The sequence below is a fragment of the Neodiprion pinetum genome, chromosome 3 (assembly GCF_021155775.2).
Source record: "Neodiprion pinetum isolate iyNeoPine1 chromosome 3, iyNeoPine1.2, whole genome shotgun sequence".
NCBI lineage: Eukaryota > Metazoa > Arthropoda > Insecta > Hymenoptera > Diprionidae > Neodiprion > Neodiprion pinetum.
Genome location: NC_060234.1, coordinates 20,591,405 through 20,612,428, shown reverse-complemented (window position 1 = coordinate 20,612,428; position 21,024 = coordinate 20,591,405). Strand labels below are relative to the sequence as shown.

The following is a 21,024-nucleotide window of genomic DNA, read 5'->3' as shown; positions in this document are numbered from 1 at the left end:
TTCACACCACGGGATGCTGAGATTGATTAAAAACTTGCAGGTATCAGCCACGCAATATGGAACTAGCGATAAATGCATCACGCATCTTTTGTGTTCCTTGCAAGGTGCGCGAAAACCTGAATCTGTGCATGCCTATCTATGCGGTAAACTCAATGAAAACATTCACTTGTATTAAATAATTGCTACGGATGAAAAAGCGTGTTCATGGCGAATCATTTCGATAGTTACATGAGAATGTTTTTAAAGCGTTATGGGTATATGCCATTGTAAGTATACACTTCTTAAAATATGGGTTTTTTAACAACTTATGAATTAATCTTGATTTTTTTCATATTTTTCGTGATATTCGGTTTACTGAAAAAAGTGCTCGTGATTTTTTTCAAATTTTTATCTCAATTCATTTTCGATTTAAATATTTTTGAACATTTTCAATTCCTGACGATCGTCAAAAGTTTAAACGCCGATATTTCTGGATCTATATATCAGTCCATGTAATTAATCGGAAAGAAATGTACTTTTCAAAAAAAATATGTCACGATAATTATGCCTAAAAAGTTTAGATGGAAAGAGAAGGCCACGATCGGCCATAACTTAAAGTGTTTGTTTGTTCTCGAAGTATTTTTGAGATTTTTTGCAAGTTATGAATCAAGTCATACTTTGCGAAACATCAATTTTACATATTTAATCGAAGAATTCACTATGCAAGACGAGGCACAATTCTCCCGAGATGCTTTATTTGAAAAGTACAGTTCTTTCCGATTAATTTCATATACCGATTTATATTTTGTAATCCGACTGACAGATCCAGAAATATAGGTCTTAAACCATTTGACGATCGTCAGGAATTGAAAATTTTCAAAAATATGTAAATCGAAAATGAATTGAAATAAAAATTTGAAAAAAATCACGAGCAATTCTTTCAGTCTACTGAATATCATGAAAAAACATGAAAAAAATCGAGAGGGGTGGCATGGAACTCCCCATACGCAGATGTCGCCGAATCTTATTCTAGTTAATCGGATTCAATACGTGTTCAGATCGAGGCCTGGACATCAGTTCAAACAACGTTTGATAGGCCTGGTTTTTTCAAACCCTCCTTCCGTCAAAATTTATCTTATTTCTATATTTCGTAAATCAATGACGGTAACAAAATATTTACTGATCACACAATTTATCCATCGCCTTTTTTGTTTGTATGCTATTATACGATGTCTATCGAAATTTGATAACAAGTATATCCGAGAAAAATCGTAACTTAAGAAACGTTTAGAAAACCACATTGTCCAAACATCCTTGTAGGACCGTAGTCTGGGAGTACAATAGAAAAATAATTGATTCAAAAAAGGTGGAAAAGAACCATCACAATCACAATGTCTAGTTAAAAAATTTTATAACACCAAACACTGGTCTCACGCTCGGTGAAAGCGTTGTCCGAATATTGATGGTCGAAGCTTTTGAGTTGAACTCGAGTTCCTCGCATTAGGTAAAAGTCAAGAGCGACTCGTCGATCCGCGTGAGAAATAATCATAACAATAATAATGACAATACCACGAAGAAGAAGTAGAAGAAGAAGAATAAGAAGAAGAAGACGGCGATGATGACGAAGTTGAAGAGAAAAAACAAAACCGTGTTTGTTACACCTCCTCTCATACGTTCGCCTAGGGCGAGTACATATTATAATAGTCGACGCGCGAACAAGTATTATAATATCACGCGAGTATAAGGTACATATTTGTAAACTGATAGACGTCCCACGTGTGCAGTGTGATTAGGAAATCTCTGGCAAACAATGGGAATTACTCGGCTACCCTTCCGCGGCGTCGGCGGTGATTTTTCAAGTATTTACGTGCATCGCGTTGTGTCCACATATGGGAACATTACACGAATACCAACACACACACACACACACACACACACACACACTTGCAGAACGCAAGTGTGCGGCGGTGTGCAGGAGACGCGTGTTTATGACTTTTCAGGATTCACCGTCCTGCCGTAACTCGAAAACGATTTGGAAAACTGTGCGGACAGCTGAGCTCGGCACCAAGAGTGGCGTCTAGTCTGTCTCCATTGAGGCTAGGCTCTAATCCGCTAAGTCCAACTTTGGAGCTGCTTCGCGGCAATTATCCTTGACTGGGTGAACCGTCTGATGTCCGTTTCCCCCGCAGAAGCCCGCGGCTAAATTACCAGCTTACCCACAACGGCGCCAATGCTGGCTAATTGCTTGCCATGACAATCTCCCATCACGCTAATAGCTCTCCCGTATTACGCCTACACGTATATATTTACGTTTTATTATACTCGAGTTGCTTCTGCGCGCGGTGTCGATTTCGTTTCGGTCCTGACATTTTTTTTCCTTTTTACGTGTAGCCATGAACGCGATAACGTAACTGGGTCGGTGACGAAACGGGAATCCCGGTCTCCGATACCAAAGGGATGATCTATGCACTATGTCCGTATAGTATGCTCCTATAGAAAAATAGAATTTTTACGTAGAATTGACGGCATTCTTGTTAATTTCTTATCTTTTGTACGGAAAATATGTTAACCAGACGATTGGCGATTGATGAGTTATAATACCAATTTTTCACCCTTAAAATAGTCTCTTTTTTTTCAAGGGTCTTCTGAATTATCTTCCGTTATCGCACATTTTTATTAATAATTTGTCGAGGCTTTTTTTTTTTCGATCTGAGCTTCCTGATCCTCGCGATTTAATTTATTTAGAAGCCATTTCCATATTTAAACAACAAAAAAATTTTAATATTGATAAATATCTTGATTTACAAGTTAATAAAAAATAAGTAAAGCCATGCTAAGCTACCGTCATTGCGACTAACATTTCGAACATCTGCCAACCGCAAAAGTATCAACACTGATCGCGCGCTATTGTACTTGCGGAGCACTCCGATCCCCCGCTCCAATTTCCCTTGGCGTCAACTAAACCATCTATCAGACTTGAAAATATCTCAAATACATTTTATTTATGTTTATTTGATAAGAAAAAAAAGCTCCGGCAATCAAATACTCATAAATGGATGAATATTCATTGTATAGGTACATACATGTGACACTTGCTACAGAGTTCTTTGGTTCATTTACCGGGATAATTATCTTCTCCAAACTGATCATTCACCGACATCGCTACCTGCCGATGGTCAATGCGGATCCGAAACAAGTTTTCGAGAACTTGAATATTCAGTCAATTGACCCACTGACTTCTTCAGTAAGTTTGGGGATAATAATTTCAACGTGAAACGATCATAGACGACGACTACTTCGTACGTGTCACCTCAAAATTATCCAGGATAAAGCATAACTTTCCCCAACCTCCCCCATTCCCACAATTAAAAATTTCACATGTCATTTCTCTTTATCACAGGCGATTGCAATTCATGGGACAACTTCTCATCGATCCTCAGTAAGGACCATGTTTGAATTCTCTCTTAGGCTCCTGCCCCTCCTTCCTTTTCATCAACAGCAATTACTCTCCAGCGATAATTCGTGACTATGAGAGTGCCGAAAAAGCGTGTCAGAGAGCGAGAGAGAGAGAGAGAGAGAGAGAGAAAGAAATAGGTAGAGAGTCATGCGACGCGTTCCCGTATCGGACGTTGACTGCACCTCGAGTCGTTCTCGACTTCGGTGAGCTCGACGCTGCGGAGGAACCGGCATCTTCAGCTGTGCGGTGGCCGAGACTCATTGGGCACATAAGCGTAGTACCGCATTGCTCCCGCCCCACTCGACTGCGGCCCGATAACTTAATAGATTTAAATTCCCGGCCCTATCGCGACATTTCATTATATGAGGCTACATGGCGCTCGATTGGTCAGGTTCTCACAGCTTTTACCCCGGTCCTAAATACCTCGGGGATATTCGGACGCTGAACCGAGGCTGAAACGCACCCGCCAAAATAAAAACACCCGCTCGATTTGTCAGAAATTTGGTCGTCAGGTTCGCGGATAATCGGGGCCCTGAGGGCCCAACCGCAAAGATCGCGGTACCGATAGACGGATGTGGGTTGTAATTTCAACACCCGCGTCTGTAATGATACGCTCTTAGCTCGCTGCTTTGGGCCCGAATCGTTGATCGGGAACATTCATTCGCCGTGCAAGAACGCTGCTCGAAGGTTGGTACTATGCTGGCAGAAAATTGAACAAGTTGTAATATTTCACTTTTGAAATTTACCAGCAGTCTACTATATATCGCTTGGTTGGACAAATAATGAAACAATAGTTCGTTAAGGGTAAGCTGCTTTAAAAAAACATTTCCACTCAAATTTTAAACAATAGTGCCAAATTTTACAATCTTTTCAACGCTGAAATGTATGTCGTTCTAAATATAATGTGATCTCTCGCAATTTGTTAATCATAGAGTTTTTATCGTTTGAAATTCACGATTTAAAAATTTTTTACAGTACACTTGTATAGGAAAATTGTTTCAATCAAGTTATACTAACTTCACTGCATTAATTGCAGTTTTTCTAAGTCTGTTTCTACTGATGTTTTCTTTGCACTATAATTTTGTGGCTCCTGAAATTCTTTGATGAAACTTTATATTGTCGATACATTCGCAAAGTTCAATTAGCTAATACGAATAGTCGTGTTATTTTGAACTCGCTGTAATATATTGAAGATCTGACTTGGCAAACACTCCCGAATTTAAATACGATCGAAGTAATGACTAGGTTTCGAAGATTGAGAAGTGTCTCACTATCTGCAATAAAAAACGCCATACAAGTAACCAATCGAATCACAAAACGCACTATGTATATGTGTAATTATAACCAAATTGTAACAGGTATTGAAATGATAATTAATAAGTACACCGTAACACATTACAGAAAAAAAAGCATTTTTCACATAACTTTGAAATTATGTTTTTGCTTCGAAATTCCGTTGATGGTTTTTGAAGTATTGGAATTATACGTCATTCATTCGGCGAAAAAATTCTCTTAGACCTCAAGATCATGTTGTAGTTTCGTAGTACCTACGCATAGGACTTGGTCTCATGATTTCCTTTATGCTCAGAGGAGCAACTTGAATACATGTCAGAATAGAATGCAGCAACGGGATGAACCGATGCTGATCTCTGTATAAACCGCAATTCCGTTATATGGATATGGTGCAATTTCCAGGTCATACCGTGCCCTCCTTCACTCTCTTTCAGAATCAAGAGATACCCAGGCGTTGACCACACACCTAGAAGCAGACATCCTTGGTTTGTCGGTGATTCACCAAGGTGCGAATCGGACGTACGGATGAGATCCGTTATCGAGTTTTAATAACGATCAGCAACGAGGCGTGACGCGCGATAAGTGGATTTGTATTTTAACCCAACGGGTTGCACCTCCCGTGACAAGGGAAAAGTACTCGTGAGCAGTCAAGCTGCACCGAATATGATGATGTACAATGCGGCTTTTCAAATCTGTATTAATTGCCGGTTGACCGGATCAAGCGAGACCAAGTCTCAAATAGAGCACAAGCCTGACGGATTAGAGGCTGGAATGTGATAATCAGAGATTCATGGTAGCTGCTCCACTGCTAAGTGAATATTAACGATGGTTGACCACGGCTGTCGCGTTTTACACGTGTCACAGGAGCTTTTGATCTTCGCCTGCCACTTAGCCAAACGCTCCGTGAAATGGCTAATTACTGGAGAAGCATGCTCGGGCATTCCTTTCTCGTCGAGTGGATTACGGCTGCGTACATGGGATCATAGTTGAAGATAGCTACGAACGTATACATACGTATACACAACGCGTCTTAAGTCACGTGTACGTGTAGAAGCAGTGTGACGAATGTGGAACCCCTTTTTTCTATCAAAGCATCAATCACACCGCTAGTACCAACAGCTCGTGTTCAGCCATGGATCACTGTTGCTTTGGAACTTGAAAACCAGATTAACCTTCAAGGAAAATATCAAGCTTTGTTATCGAAAGCTAAAAAGCTAATCGTATGTTCTTTACGGAGGTTTAATAAAGAAAGCAGTGATATGAATGATAATTTGCATTTTTAGTGATAGTGAACCAAACTTGTAGGTAATATGTTTGAAACTGTTGACAAGAATGTACAATTTGAACCAAAGTGATTATTGTGCGTTGAAATCCATCTGGCAGGTAAAGGAAATATTTCTCTCACTGTCAGTGTTAACGGTATCCGGTTCATCGAACGAGGGTTGAAGGTTTGATAATTTTCACGCGAAGGACATTTTATGACCGTGTAAAACTAACAGTTGACAAAACCCAGGTATCTCTAATCCCCTGGGCAAGATGGGGGGAGGTGTTTGGTACTTATAAGAATTTGGCTAACCGTTAAAGGATTAAAGCAAGAGAGAGTAAGTGTAATTAGAGTCGGGTCCTGTTGTAATCCGCATTAGAATATACCTTAACAACTTGGCGGTACAAAGGGAGAGCTAAAACGAGGAATTCATCGTTTGGATTATATTATGTTGACAATCCAGATCGGATCAGGCACAGCCAGACAAAGAATCGTCAGGCATTCTTGAAAAGATTGACGACGAAGAGCGCATTAAAGTTAATTGCCCGTCATTCGGTTTACCCCCTATCCGAGAAATTAGAGAATAAATATACTTTAGTGAATTGGTTCTTAAGTGAAACATGAATAGTGAATTGCTAACGACTAGAATGGTTCAGTACGCATGCGCTAAGATTCGAGAGCAAGAGCAGTTGTTTTCTCAGGGGGACCAACGTTCATAAATACAGATGACAGGTCGTCGCCGATGTACGTAACCTCAAAAACGTTGGTCGCCCTGAAAAAACAACCGCTATTGCTCTCGAATTTTAGCGCATGCGCGTTAAACCGTATATGTTGATGAAAAATTTCTCAACCAGATGAGAAGCGACGGCAGGTGTTACCCGAGCCAACAAAAAACATTTCCTCACATTCGCCCGGGTGTTGATAGGCTGCTACTCTCCGTCTGCACCAACAGTGTCAACATCCTTTCGTGGCCACTTGGTAAATCAACTTCCCGCCGTAATTCATAACGATTAAGGTGTCACCTCGTTCCCGCGTGTCCTACTCGCAATCAGCCAGAGTCACGCAAGCTCTACGATTATACGCCGTCGATCGGGTAGCACTTTTAGGTAGAAAATTTTTGTGAAAATGGTCATTGCCATATCACCGCTCTTCTTTCTTCAAGGAATGCCGGTCGCTTCAAGTTCTTCTAGATTCGCCGAGAACCAGATTTCCGCTTTTTTTGGATAGTTTGCATTGCGTGAGCTGGTTGGGAAATCCAGTGTTCGATGAAAATGTACAAAAATTGCTCGAGTTCCGACCGTATTCGGTTTTCAAATCACACGATCAAGAAGAACTCATCATTTCTACACGATTTTATTACTGATGTCAATTGTGCACATAAGTATTTTCGTTTAAATTACTTTACAGATTTGTAAATTCATTCGTAATCGGTAATCGAAAACTCATTTAAGAATTTTTCGAACCCGCAACGTAAAAATACATTTTTTTCACTGGTGATCACAATATGTGTATATTAACTCACTTAGTGTGAACGGTGTATTGAAAATACAATGAGAATTTCAATTTGAATTGCAGTCGAACTAAAAATACGATGTACGCGAAATTGAAGATCGACACACATCATTTTTAGTCGCAACAGTTTTATTTTAAAACCACGATGCAAGAATAGAACCGAGAACTCCATCGTTCTACGTGTCATTTCTACTGAAATAATTATTTTAGTCATCATTTTCCTGTCACAAATCATAGAGAAATATTCTTATAATCTTGATTTGAATTCGTAACTTCGTTCAGCGAATCGCCTTAATAATTATGTCTTCAATGCTCGATGATACATGAATTTAAGAAATAAACGAACGAGAATTTCTATGAAATCGACACAAGTTATGAACCATTGGTTTCCCATGCGTGCGAGCGTTTCGCACAAAAGAATGCGCGGCTAGCGAATCGAGCGATGCGAATCAATTAGGTTCACAATGCGTTTTAATCATCAAGCGGCATTATTATTAATTGGGCTAAACTATGGAATGGCGATGTACAACTCTTTCGAATAAAAAAAAAAACACATGCAACTTGAGTGATACATTTAAAAAAAATACTAAGCCCGTACAGCAAATTTAATTTACCATATTCAGTAATATTTATATACAAATGTACAGCCATATTACTACACGGTACATTGGATTCAAAAATTTACTTTGTAATATGACTAAACAAATGTATCGTGAATTTACTTCCTACACTTTTGTATTAATTTTAATAAAAAAACTTCTAACAGTATAGCACCAGCTAAATCGTACGGATTTATAATAGGAAATAATAGGACAAGCAATATATTTCCTACATAAGCTATATTAGTTATTCAAGATTACAATAATGATTTTGATTTCCGAAAATCTCTAGCTGTCGTTTTTTTTTTCAAACGTCACCGTGAGTACCGAAGCTTGAACAAAAATATTTTCAGAAACATTACTGAGATTTCCGAAGAACGTGGAAGCGTTGAACAAGTTAGCGTTCAAGATAGTGGAAAAGAATAATTAAAACTACCGCATAAATAAAATCAGAGTTTCAATCAAAATAATAAACTCGGTGTAATAATTGCCAGATACAATCAAATATCAACCGATTTGCAATTTGCTGATTAGCCGTAGTTGTTCCTGCGAAATGAATGCACCGAGTTACTGCCAAATAACGCCGCGTTCCACAGAGTGTAAAACTAATCTCGGACGAAGAACGTTGTTAACGTAAGGTGCTGAATAACGAACCCAGCAAAGTCGGATGGAGAGCGGTTTTTCCTATCACCGAGAAATCTGGACAAACGCAGGGCGCAGTACCAAACGCACGGTGAGCGTCCCAGAACCCAGAGAATCAATTGGAAAATTATTCACGGCAATTATTGAGCGTGTAACTGGGTTAAACTGTGGCTGAGGGCTGACGTAAAGCGATCACTTGGAGTGGCATGAAAAGTGTTGAATAAAAAAAGGCACGTCGTGGAGTGGATCAGAAAGAGAAAATAAGAGAGATAGGGAAGGAGAGAGTTGAAGAGAGGACGCCGCGGAGTGAGCGACCTTCTTGCAAGCAGATGTATCACTCGTCTCGCCGCAATTCCTAGGCGCCTCAACTATTTAATCATCCTAGCACAAAGAGGTTATTGAGCAGATGTGCGTAACTACATCTAGCATTGCACGGATAAATTACATACGATTGTGTAGATGGACGGTTAGAATGATGCCTCAAATCGATTGCCAAATCTTCAGCTTTTGGAGTTGATTAAAATAAGAAAACAGAGAAATCAAATAAATTTCCCAACATCGCTTATCGATATTTACAAATTCTAAATACAATCGGTGTGTTAAAGCTGGCAATGAACCCGTTGAAACGTTGGCTGAAGCTGAAGTTCAACGTTACGCTTACCAGTGTTTAAAATCTCAAAATACGATAGGATCCACCTGAATAATTACAAATAGAAATTAAAACCAATTATGAATTACGGTTATGCTAAGGGCTGTTGAGGCGGCGCCGCGTATTCCGAAAGGCGGCTCTCGAGTACGTAACGGATCTTCACTTGGGCAAGTGTTATCAAGTATGAACATCAAAAGTATTAATACTGCACAGTGGAAGTTTCTTCCACATTATACCGTTCAAATCCATAATGAACGGCAACGCGGTGTCGACTAATTATGCCTGCTAAATGTATACACGGTGCGCGTTTACGCAAGAATTTTCGTCGCCGATGCATTATTCGAAACATGTTCCCTTCGCGGTTGATTGTGAGCACCTTAACTTTTGAACGGAAGTCAAAGGTGTGTGCGCGGGAGGAGGACGGCTCTTCGGCGATTTGTCCAACTTCGAAATTTCCTTAATTCATTCTTTACCGCACTGCGGCGCAATTGCAATGCCGTGGATAATTTGACCGTGGTTATGGTGCCCCGTGGTGCTTGCACGCGGACGAGAAAACCGGAATGCGTTTTACGCCGCGCACGTGGCGGTGGCTTGGCGTGATTTTATCTCTCGTTTACACAGAGAGCTTTGACTAACCGAGTCGAATTGTGACCCAAGCCCTGTTATGGTGAACCATCGGGACTCTCTAGTGGCAATTGATGTTCCTTCTCGCGATATAGCCGCGAACCGATTAATCGTCCTGTATACGGCTGACGCTATCTGCATCCACCATTCGTCCGCGTAGGTGTGATGATTATTGGAAAAGTAATTGCTCGCAATAACTGTCGTGTGTTCTTAACGAGCTTCGTCGACACGTTACGTCGTCCAGATAACGCGTGTCCCACTAACGTTGAACTTTGCCAGTCAGCATTCGCATGGATGTATAAAGAATGCAATGTAGTTTTGTGACTCGCAACTCGCTTCTGCAAACTTACTTACCTCGTCTATTTCAACTTCTCGCGTACATGATATTCTTAATTAGATAGATAGATAGACGCGATTTTGCATCAATTGCGGTTCTAAGGCGCAAGGAAAACAACCGTTTCTGTTACGTAGCACACTTGTCAAGATGATGCTGTTATGCGAGTGCGTTGAAATTACAAAATTACGCTTCACGCTTCCATGTTTCAGTTTTTTCTACTATTCGATCGAAAACCTTACCAAGGAACAGTTTAATCGTGCTTTCGTTATAGCATAATCAAGTAAAGAATGAGAGGCAGAAGTAATTCAAGATACTGCATCGTTTGGAAAAGGATGTATCACGATTTCATTTCTTTCGGCAATGTGTTTTTACTTCAAACTATCATTGCTTAATTTCTCTTTTCTTGCGTAATTTAACTGTTCACGAACGTGGTAGATACGTGTAACAAAAAAATTTCCATAAAAAAGAGCAGGAAACGCGTCAGCGTTACGAACGTCGAACCCTTCGAATGCAGCCGGAACATCACTTGAATGGGTAAGGACACTTAAGAAGCTATAAACTCGGCGTCAGAGTGTTTCCCAACTGACGATTTGTTCCGAAGACCAATAAATGGTTGAAGTGAAATCGAAAGTGAATTTGATGCAACGGTCAATTGCACGATGATCATAGCCACGTGTTAGTTTTAATCGTGTATCCAGGCAATTCTGTCTGAGAGCGTGGTTAGGACGACGATAATAACGGCCTGCAGAGAGTTTCCTAGATTTATGCTCATTGCTAATATCAGTATGTCGCTCGCACTCAATTGAAGCTAAAGAATTTATTCACATCCCAATTATGCAGAAACTAGGTCGTTTATGTAACCCTCTTATTCTGCCCTCTGTTACGTCTCGCTCAAGGATTCGTTATATTGATGTATTTACAGCAGTGAGGGTTGACCCCGCGATGCATGATGGTAAACTTAATTTCGTGACTGTAATTCCGAGTAACAATTTTACAATTCAAAGAAATTTGCTTGATTCCACTGGACTCGGCACGACAATTTGTCAGATACACTCTGCACGTAACCTTCAAGTAGAAATCATTACATTTTAAATATCTTCACTAAACTCCCCAGTATTCGATTAGTCTTAAGACTAATCCACATAAGCCTCGAAGTACTTCAAGCAATTTCACGTAACTACAAAAATCGAAATTATTTTCAGGCGACTTTGTTGTAAGAGTTTGCGAGACATCCAATGCAGTCTTATCCCATCGACTCTGTTCATAGGACTTCAAAACACGTCTCGGGTAACAAAACATCCAGAATTTCAGCTTTATTTGGTAAAAATTCAACTAAGTTCACGAAATTTTAAGTAACAAGACCGCAAATGATTTCGACTAACTTTGCAGACATGGAATGTCCCCTCATCATGCGATACAATCGCAAGTGGCTACGTAGGGTTCGAAGCGACTTCAACCGATATTTGTAAACGATATGACAAGACTTCGCGTTGGCATAAAATGAGTTGAAATGCTCATCTGCTGTGGTGTTCACTTGATGTCAATAGCGTTCAGCTCACTAGTGCACGTGGATTTGAGGTGAGAGTTTTTCCAACAGAACGGTTGAATTGAAATCAAAATCTGTCAGTCTACGATTAACCGAGCTGATTGGGGGAGGGTTTGATGTGTGCGGGTAGTCGTTGAGAATCTGAGTTACGCGTTCGCGAACAGAGGATAAAGATTTGGAGACAGTAGACTGTGAAATGAAGGCATTTGACGAAGGGCTGAAAAGCGACATCTGGCAAGTGGGGAGTCGCTTGTATAGGTGAACAGCTTACATGAGGATGAAAAACCCCCGAGCGGCTTCTCTCGGTAAGCTGCTTCGTATATTTACGCGAATGGCACGTCGCCTCATTTAGCTTCGCGTGGTCGTAAAAGACCCGTGAAAATGCTACCACCACCACCGTCAGGGTTGAATTTAACGGGCATCCGCAACTCGCCTGCAGGTACACCTCTCATAAGAACGCATTCCTGTACGCGTTTAATGGAACGCAGACATTGTACTCGGACTGCGTGTGCCAGCGTACACTCGACACGCTATCATGCCGGTAAAAGAACTTCGGCTTTTGAAGCTTGCACCGTTGCCCTTGGTTCCGACACCGGCTAAATCATCGGCCAGACCTCACACGCCGCCAAAGTACATTATATCTGTAGCTGCGTATAATCATTTCGGCAGACTTTGGAAGAAGCCGACATCGACATGCTGAATTCATTGCCATTTCACGTATACATCAGCTTTTCTGTTGTTTCAATTAACCTGGAGGGACGTTGATGATGTCGGAATACGAGCAATAATGCACGGTCAGTTTTGAAATTTGATCCAATTTCATCATTACGAAATTTATTGTACGAATTTCTGACGTGAAATCCAGCATCCAATTACAAATCTTGACAGTGGCATTTTTGAAACATACAACACCAAATGCCAAATTGGAATTTCGTGATACTTCGCTAATTTTAGATTCGTTAGTCATATGACAAGCAGTTCTTCAACTTATCTCCGTCATCTTGACCCGTGTAAATATTTGACGAAAAAAATTAATCACAACGCCAGAACGTTGACCAAAATTTAGTGAGTCCACTAGCTGTCAGTTCTGTGTATTCGCGTATAAGAAGATATCATTCATGGACAGTCATAATCTTCACATTATGGTTCACATCATAGAAGCAAAGCATCAGGCCTTCGGATCACGGATTCTGTGGAAACTTTTATGGATGTTATTTTGCTTCAAAATATGGAGCTTCTGTTGTAAAGTTTCTTTCACTGGGCCGTTCTTGACTCCGATTAAAATTGATTACGTCAGAAGTTTCATGAGTGGAAAATGCCCTAATAAACGAAACCTGTGTTTACTTTTGTTTTTACCTGAAATATTAATTTTGATTGCCCCGTTTTGAATTTTAGACGAGAGGTTCTCATAGATTCAAGTTCAAGAGGATACATTATTATTTCAGAACCATGTAAATTTTTAAAAACTTCACGCACTGTAAAACGAGTGAAGGAAGGCCCAAAAGATGTAACTACACAAGTGAGGCTCTACATTTCGGGCCAAAGAAACATTCCTAGTAGATACAGCGGCATCTATGATCCGGAGGTCCGATATTCTCCTTGTTAGTTAAAAGCTTTCGCAAATTGTAACGGCTCGTAAAACTGAGGTTTGTCACGATTAACTGACATGATTATTAGGTAGAGCGGCTCTTTATGATTCAATAAAAAACATTTCGAAATCATGTTTTTGCGACTCGAGGACGTCAACTAACTAACTAAGTGAGCTGGTTCACACGATATCGCAAGTTTTTCCAGCGAAGCCTGCAAGCTTTTTTATCGCGCCTCAGTCAAATGTCAAGGCTCTATGCCTATTTGTTTGCGACAGACTTCATGGGACGACAAAATAGTCCGAAATGCTGAAGCAGTGCTTTCATTCCTACGCACGATCAAAGCAATTCATTATAATGTCTCGTCTAGCGTGCGCGATGCAGACGTGCATCGAATTGAAGGATATCAACGTAATTTGCGCAATCGACAAGGTCTTTGACGAATCCGCCCGCGGTCCGCAAGCTGCGAACTGCGGAAATTGCAAACTGCCTAGGCGTATACCCGGTATAATTACCTGCATCAGGAGAGCTGCAGACAGTTACTCGGTTGGATTGCGCAACGTCAATTTATTTGTTAACTCTGATAATATTGACGATTATGCATTGTGTCTTGGCGCCTGTGACGACCTTCCAACAGTTACTTGCGGCGGATGAGAAAAGTCGTTCGTCAAGCTCGGGGGATCGTCGCCATAGGATACTTGGCTGAAAGACCGACTGCAGCAAAATGTGGTGTTTATATATACGGCGATCATGATTTACGTCGATCAGAATACCGCGCGAATATTTACAACTGGGTAATGATGTCATAAATCTAAATTCATCAATTATTGTGTAATACGCGTGAATAGCCGTGCCGCCGTGGTTCGGTTCTGTGGGTCGTAAAGCAGTTTGCTCGACCGACCACAATTACAACCGTATCATGCGTGTGCGTACAAATACTTTTGCATAATGCTGCCTCTGATATGCGAGGCGAGGGCGTGTTTGACTCGTTTTAATGTAAACTCGTACAAGATACCCGCGGACATAAGACAGTTGTACGCTGAGTGGGTGACGGCCAACGACGCTTATTACTTACTCAAACGCCTATTTGAAGACCGGATACAGTACCTACGCATAAACGACGCGAGGAGGAATGATTTAGTGATTTGGGAAAACACTGGAAACATCTCGAGAAGTGGGTCGAATATCGAACGGTTTTTTCGATTCCTTCTATCGGTCTTAGATTTTTGTTTACGGTTACAAAATAGACTCAAGTTTATCCGTCAATCTTTAAGATCAAAGTTCAAGCACCGTTGAGCCCCATTAACGATGTAATGAACACTACATCATCAGACCGAACATTTATGGATTTAGGGGTCTTTTTAACGCGGGTCGAAACATCGGATGATTAGGAAAAACACGCCGTGACTGCTTCGACAAACCTTTAATGTCGACTAACACTATTTATTCATTATTCCACTGGTTTCAAGTGCTTACGTGACTTCGTATGACCTTCGCGTGATTTCGAACAACTTTATCCTCACTTTAAGTAATCCCATTATGTCGTTTGCAGCCACACTCTCAATATTAATTACTTTTGCACAAACGTTACAGAATTTATCGTGATTATAGTTAATTGTGAACATAGTTGTGAATGTGCGTATTGATTTAATCATGAGATACTTTTGCACCAAAAAAAATCTCGTCTTTTTACTTCAGCTAGGTGTATGTGATCCTTTACGAGGTTCCTATCCAACCAACTAACCTAAACTGAGTATTAAATCTGTTTGTTATAGTCGTCCATGAATATATTTAAAAAATTCGGAACATCCATATTTAACTTTTTGGTTTACGCAAGTTGATTTCGAGCTGGAAAATGTGGAAACCATAGGACCAGCTATCGACTAGGAACAGTTTACGAATCCACTCGTCATTCTCCGTACACTCTCCACCATAAAAATGGAACAAAGTATCTGCTGGCAATTTCCTCGGTCCGATGCTTAATATCCAGACTTTCTTGCACACTGCGGACATGGAATGTTGGATCAGAGACCCCTTACATGGGGAACTTTACCCACGAATATGCTACCTCGTTGGTGCAGCGGGTGGCTCATTGTCATCTAACCGCAGCTAACATAAACGACCGGTCTCGTCTCTCTCGTCTCGTCTTGTTTCGATCCATCCCACCGCGCCCGCTCCGCACCGTAGCTAACCTGATCAAGTGTTCACCCGATTTGGGGTGTGAGTCGTGGGCGGTTCTTATCAATTATGTGATTATGCGCCGTGAATTTTTCGCCGCGTACAAGACGCGATCTATTCTGGCACTCCACCCCGTGTCCCACTCTCGGTTTTATTACACAATTAATTTTGTGCTACTTATACACGTAATGTAATAATGCAAACGAGATCAGAGCGAAGTGAATTTTTCAAAGGTTACCTATGGGACTGTTCTGATTTTTGATTATTCTCATTCTTGTTACGATACATGGAACAATAAGTGCCTGTAACTTACACCGTAAATTACAATGGACAGTACACTTTGTTTTGAGATCGCAAGATATTATTTGAGAAAACTTCAAAGTACATCCAGTTCTTCTCTCGTTATGGATAACTTCGCGTGACTAGGTTATTACAAGATTTAGAATCGTGATTCCCAATACTTTTAGACACGAATTGAAACATTTAAAATCATTCTGAAGTGACTCATCGAATCCATATGTATTCAACAGATTACGTGTAACTTGGGAGGACAGTAGGTAAATAGGTTTGCACGAACTTTAGCCGATTTAAAATGATTTCAACGCACTAAAAGTACCTCAAAGTGACTTTGGGTGTCCGTACGTAATTTCAAGTGATTACCTACATGATATAAAATGACTCGATATGTATTCAATGCAATTCAGATGACTGTAAATAGCATAAAAATATTCAGGACCAAGTGTACATGTACAACTGACAAGAGAAATTTTTAGTTCCGGTTAGCGCTCAGTTCTTAACTATTTTCATTTTTTACCACAAGCGAAAAATATATTTCTAGGTACAAAATGAAAATTAGTTTTCTAGCTGTTACCAGAAAGTCTAGTATCAGTTACTTTTCTTTCTCATTACAATCACTGTTACTATATTTTCTTGTAACTGTTCCGAAAATTTAATGCTTGTGCAATAATAAATTGACGTTAAAGCCCTATTTAACTAAAAAAGAAGAGTAAACCTTACAAACTGATTTTGCGTTGCAATTACCAAACAAGGATCGATAATAGCGCAAAAAACATTTTTTTAACGATACCTGTCGTACTGAATTTTTCTAGCTAATACAACAAATAAAATTTTTAACTCAGTGCAACTTCGAGAATGGAACCTTAATGCAAAAACAGTTACATCGGGTTGAACCTTCAAGATAATTCGCTTTGTCCTGATCTCCAGTCTCCTCACAGTAACTTACCCGCGAAGCGGAACGGACTGCAAAGCGTTGTCAAAGTTATGTACAGGGCCAGGTGGCTGGCGTTGTCTGTGGTACGGATCCTGCGACGAGGGTCCGACCAGGACGAGGACGAGCAGCGGCAGGAGAAACGGCGACATGGTCCCAGGAGAGGCGGTGCTTGGCGAAGGGTTAAACTCGACGTGATCCACCCAGCGCGGAAGAGCGCACTCCCGGTTACCCTACACCAGGTGCAGCGAGCAGTGCAGGTCGACGGTCATGAGGGATTTCGGGAGGACCGTTTGATCGGGTATCAAGGTAGGTCCGAGCTTTGGATACTCGCTGCAAGTCATACGAGATATGGTGATTCTTGAAAAGTTATTGAGCTGAAGGACTTCTTGGCGATCGAAAATTTCAACTCTAGTGTAGCGCGACTGACGGTTAAGGGAGTACGCGTAAGGGTACACATGTAAGGGTAGACGAATGACAAAGTGGGCGAATTTCGGGACGTTATAAACGAATTGAGAATCAATTATTCAATTCGATTGGGGTTTGCTTTGTTCAAAAATATGTAGATTAAGCTTCGTTTACATATTTCCTTTTATTATAATCAGTTATTAGGAAGCATTCTTATTTACAATAGCGTCAACAATTTCGCCGGGTGACATGTTTTGCGGTGCCCGCGATATCTCAAAAACGGCTGGATCCATTTGGGACAGTTTTATTGGACCGTCTATCTTCTTCGGCATAATTAAAATTTTTCACTCTCTCTTTACCACAAACTGGCAGCTGCTTAAAAAATTTACCACTTTCTTTTACTTGACTGGGATCGCGGCAGAGACGAACTATCTAGCAAAATGGTTGGCGTTATTGTCAATAAAAATGGTTCCTATAAATTGATTCTAATAAATTATAAGTATGTCGACGAAGCTTGATCTACATACTTTTGATCAAAACTAATTCTACTCGAATTGAATAACTGGTTGTCGAGATATGAATTCCCAAAATGTGCCCGCTTTTTTAACCGTTTACTCATCTGTACCCCCCAAAGCTCATGTGAATATAAATGCATTAAATCGTATCGACGATCGATGTGGTTCCCATGAAACTATTCCACGTCTGAATTCGTCGCGTCACAATTCCGCCGGCGGTTCGAATTATGCAAATCACATGCACTCGATGGTCTTGTGAGAATCCAACGATAGTCGATGATCGCCCAGCTCGTCAGAAACGCGCGTCAATATCGGGATCAGCTGTCACATTCTATTGAGATTCCTCTTATCGCAGCTCGGCACGGCCCGTTTCAAGAATAAGCTTAACCGCTCGCTTCGAGTTGGAATAACACGGCGCAGGTCCACGGTCCATCGCTTAAGGCCATCGCTGTACGGCTTAGATAGTTTGTTATTTTATCAGACATACAAATCCGGTCACGACGTATCTTTTTTATACCAGAGAAAACACCGTTCTGGAGAATCGCAAAAATATCGCGGTTGTGCGGATCAAGGTTCGGGATTTTTATCAGCTTGTTTCAGACGTGGATCTAATATGTGAGCATTTTTCTTCAAGACAACTTGACGCTGTAAAGTTTCTGTAGCTTGTGACTATTGTTGTAAAATTATCGTCTCTTGAAGAAGTCAAAACTTTATTATATAATGAAAATGCAAGTAACGTATGATTTTATTTTCTGTACAGTTTTTATATCTTCGTCACACTTGGTGGATATTTTTTTGGAATTTTTTTTCCTTGTTGGGAAAAATTCTGATGTTATGTAGGGAATTCGGTACAAACTTTTTTTCAACTCTGTGGATACGGATTCTCAGAGTAACCGCAATGAACCAAGAAACAGAGATAAGGATTTTTCAACTCGATTTCACACTAAATTCTTCCTCGATCAGTTCATATCTGAAAAATTTGTGCAAAATCCACCAATAGGATCTTCTCAGAATAAAACCAAACACTCTAGAGAGATTTGTCAAAAATGTCCACCAGGCTCAGGACTGAGATGGAAAAGCAGTTTTCTACGTACAAGACTGAATGTTGATTCGAACCCAACTGGATTATCATCAATTTCTCCGCTATTCGATAAAATTGAACGGAGACTGTACGCGTTGGCATATCGCAGGCGGATGCAAGTTTAATGAATTCACAACTCTCCCGGCGATTGGTTGTAATTATAATTGGAATTTTCTTTGGTAAAAGGAGACAGCGATGCATGCGTGATATTGCGTAACGGGCGACCAGTTTTCTTTACATAATACGCGTAGTAGGTGTGGTGAATATCGTTCGCTGGTAAACAGTGGCAACGGTGACTGTCCCCCATTTGCCCCAACTTGAATAAAAATCGTTCACCGGCCGCGGGGTAATTAACTACCAAAGAGAACACTCTCCATGGTTCGATCCTCTTCCGAGCGGTCCGAATTCCGAAAGCTGACACGTTCCCGTAACGAAGGTTGCTGCTCGCCGGGCGTCTCGCTATCTCGTGGCATAAATATGAGACCGTTATCAGGGAGAGAGAAGATGAATCCATGCACGGGAAGGGCGGTAAACGCGAGGAACACGATAACACTTCCGCGGTATGTATGCAGAGTACACGGCTCTACATCACTCCTACTATTCGTAATCGTTTAATTTCTCTGAATGGTTCGGCTCGATTAACGACTCGATCGTTCAAGAGCGGCGTTCGGCTCTGGGTCGAAGTTCCGAACCATCGAAACTCGAATCGATCGCAATTAAAAGTCAAATTTTACGCAATCGATTCGAACCACTTGAACGATTGAGATCCAACGTAACGGTCAACCTCTTACTCTTCGACGCCACCGAGTCGAAGTTTCATGCGAATCGCAGGGTCAGCGATAAGAGTTTCTAAAATTCCGCGGTAGCAGCGCGGTGACCGGGATTCGCTCTGTTCGCGGAACGAATTCGTTGGGATTCGTGAATCGTTTAAATAAGAGCCCGAGTCGAGCATACCAGCTGTTTATCTTGTTGACTTTGATTAGAGCGAAACCCGCGACGGATTGCGAAGGGGGAAAACTGTTACAAGCAAACCTCGTTGCGTAAAAGTATCCAACGAGTTTATATTTACGATCACAGCTAATTTACTCAGTACTCGCAACGTCCAGACCGTTTTGGGGTGCGTTCGGTGTGATCGTCGAAGAGCTTTTACTCGAACCGTACGAAGATCGGTACACAAGAAATCGGCGCTGTAACACCTACACAGCGCGTGATGGATCGAATGGTTCAAAGAATTCTTCGTTATACCGAATGCAACCAGCCGGCCCAGAAACTCGGGGATAATTTCGATGCACTTGGTCTCGGGATGTGAACTGTCAGTGTCGATGTCCCGCCGATCTTCTCCAGTTCACGGATTCAATTCTTCCTCACGTGCCACACTCGCGTTCAAGTCCGTTACCACGTGCTCGATGAAACGCACCAGGGTTGCGTTGGTCGGTTGGTCACGCGTTTGGTCCACGGGTATTTATCTCCTGGACAACCGCATGGGGGGTTGTGGATGCAGGGGTGGACGTTAAGAACCGGATGACACCCACTTTTGTGCCTACGTATTACGAGTCTCACACTTTTCGAACTAAACCATGGCCGGTTCGGGGTCGGCACCCCGCGACGAGAGGGAGGATAAAAGCTCGCGGGAACTCTGTAAGCTCCCGATCTAGAGCGAGACTAGCTGGAGGCGGAAAACGGGATGAATCTCTCTTCCCAGCGAGAAGCTGCGTGGACGGGACTCTACACGGCACTGGCGCGTGCAGCGAAGCACTCGCGTCTCATCTCGGCGTATGGCTCGCTCTCACACTATCCAAGATGACGACGACCACCACTCCTCTTTACCACGGACTCTTGGTCGGATCTCTCTATAATACGAATGAACGCGTGTTATACGCGTATCTAATGCCCTAGAGATGAGCGAGTGTGCGTGTACGATGTACACGCCAACCTCCCACGCCCTGTATCTCTCTCTCTCTCGGCGCTCACGCTTGTGCGTATGCTCGAGGTCCGATACGCTCTTCTCCTCGACTTCGACTTCGGCTTCTTCTTCTTCTTCTTCGTCTATTCTCCCAGTCGCGGTGTCGAAGTTCAACCAATCGCTCGAACCCTAGCGCCGGCTATCGTCCGCCGAGATATTTACC

The 21,024-nt window shown here is 41.5% G+C and overlaps 1 protein-coding gene across 2 annotated transcripts in view; it reads right to left on the bottom strand.

Moving 5' to 3' along the window:
* The window catches only part of LOC124213962 (fibrillin-2), a 41,852-nt gene extending 21,219 nt beyond the window's left edge, over nt 1–20,633 (bottom strand). The window contains exons 1-2 of one of the 2 annotated variants that reach the window (XM_046615802.2): nt 20,144–20,633; nt 16,910–17,227 (exon numbers count right to left, since the gene is read on the bottom strand). In XM_046615802.2, coding sequence (XP_046471758.1) covers nt 16,910–17,046 — 137 coding nt within the window. In that variant the 5' untranslated portion in view covers nt 17,047–17,227; nt 20,144–20,633. Of the gene's footprint in view, nt 1–16,909; nt 17,228–20,098; nt 20,118–20,143 lie in introns of those variants that run through there. The other variant, XM_046615803.2, reaches the window with a different exon arrangement.
* Between the last annotated feature and the right edge of the window lie 391 nt (nt 20,634–21,024).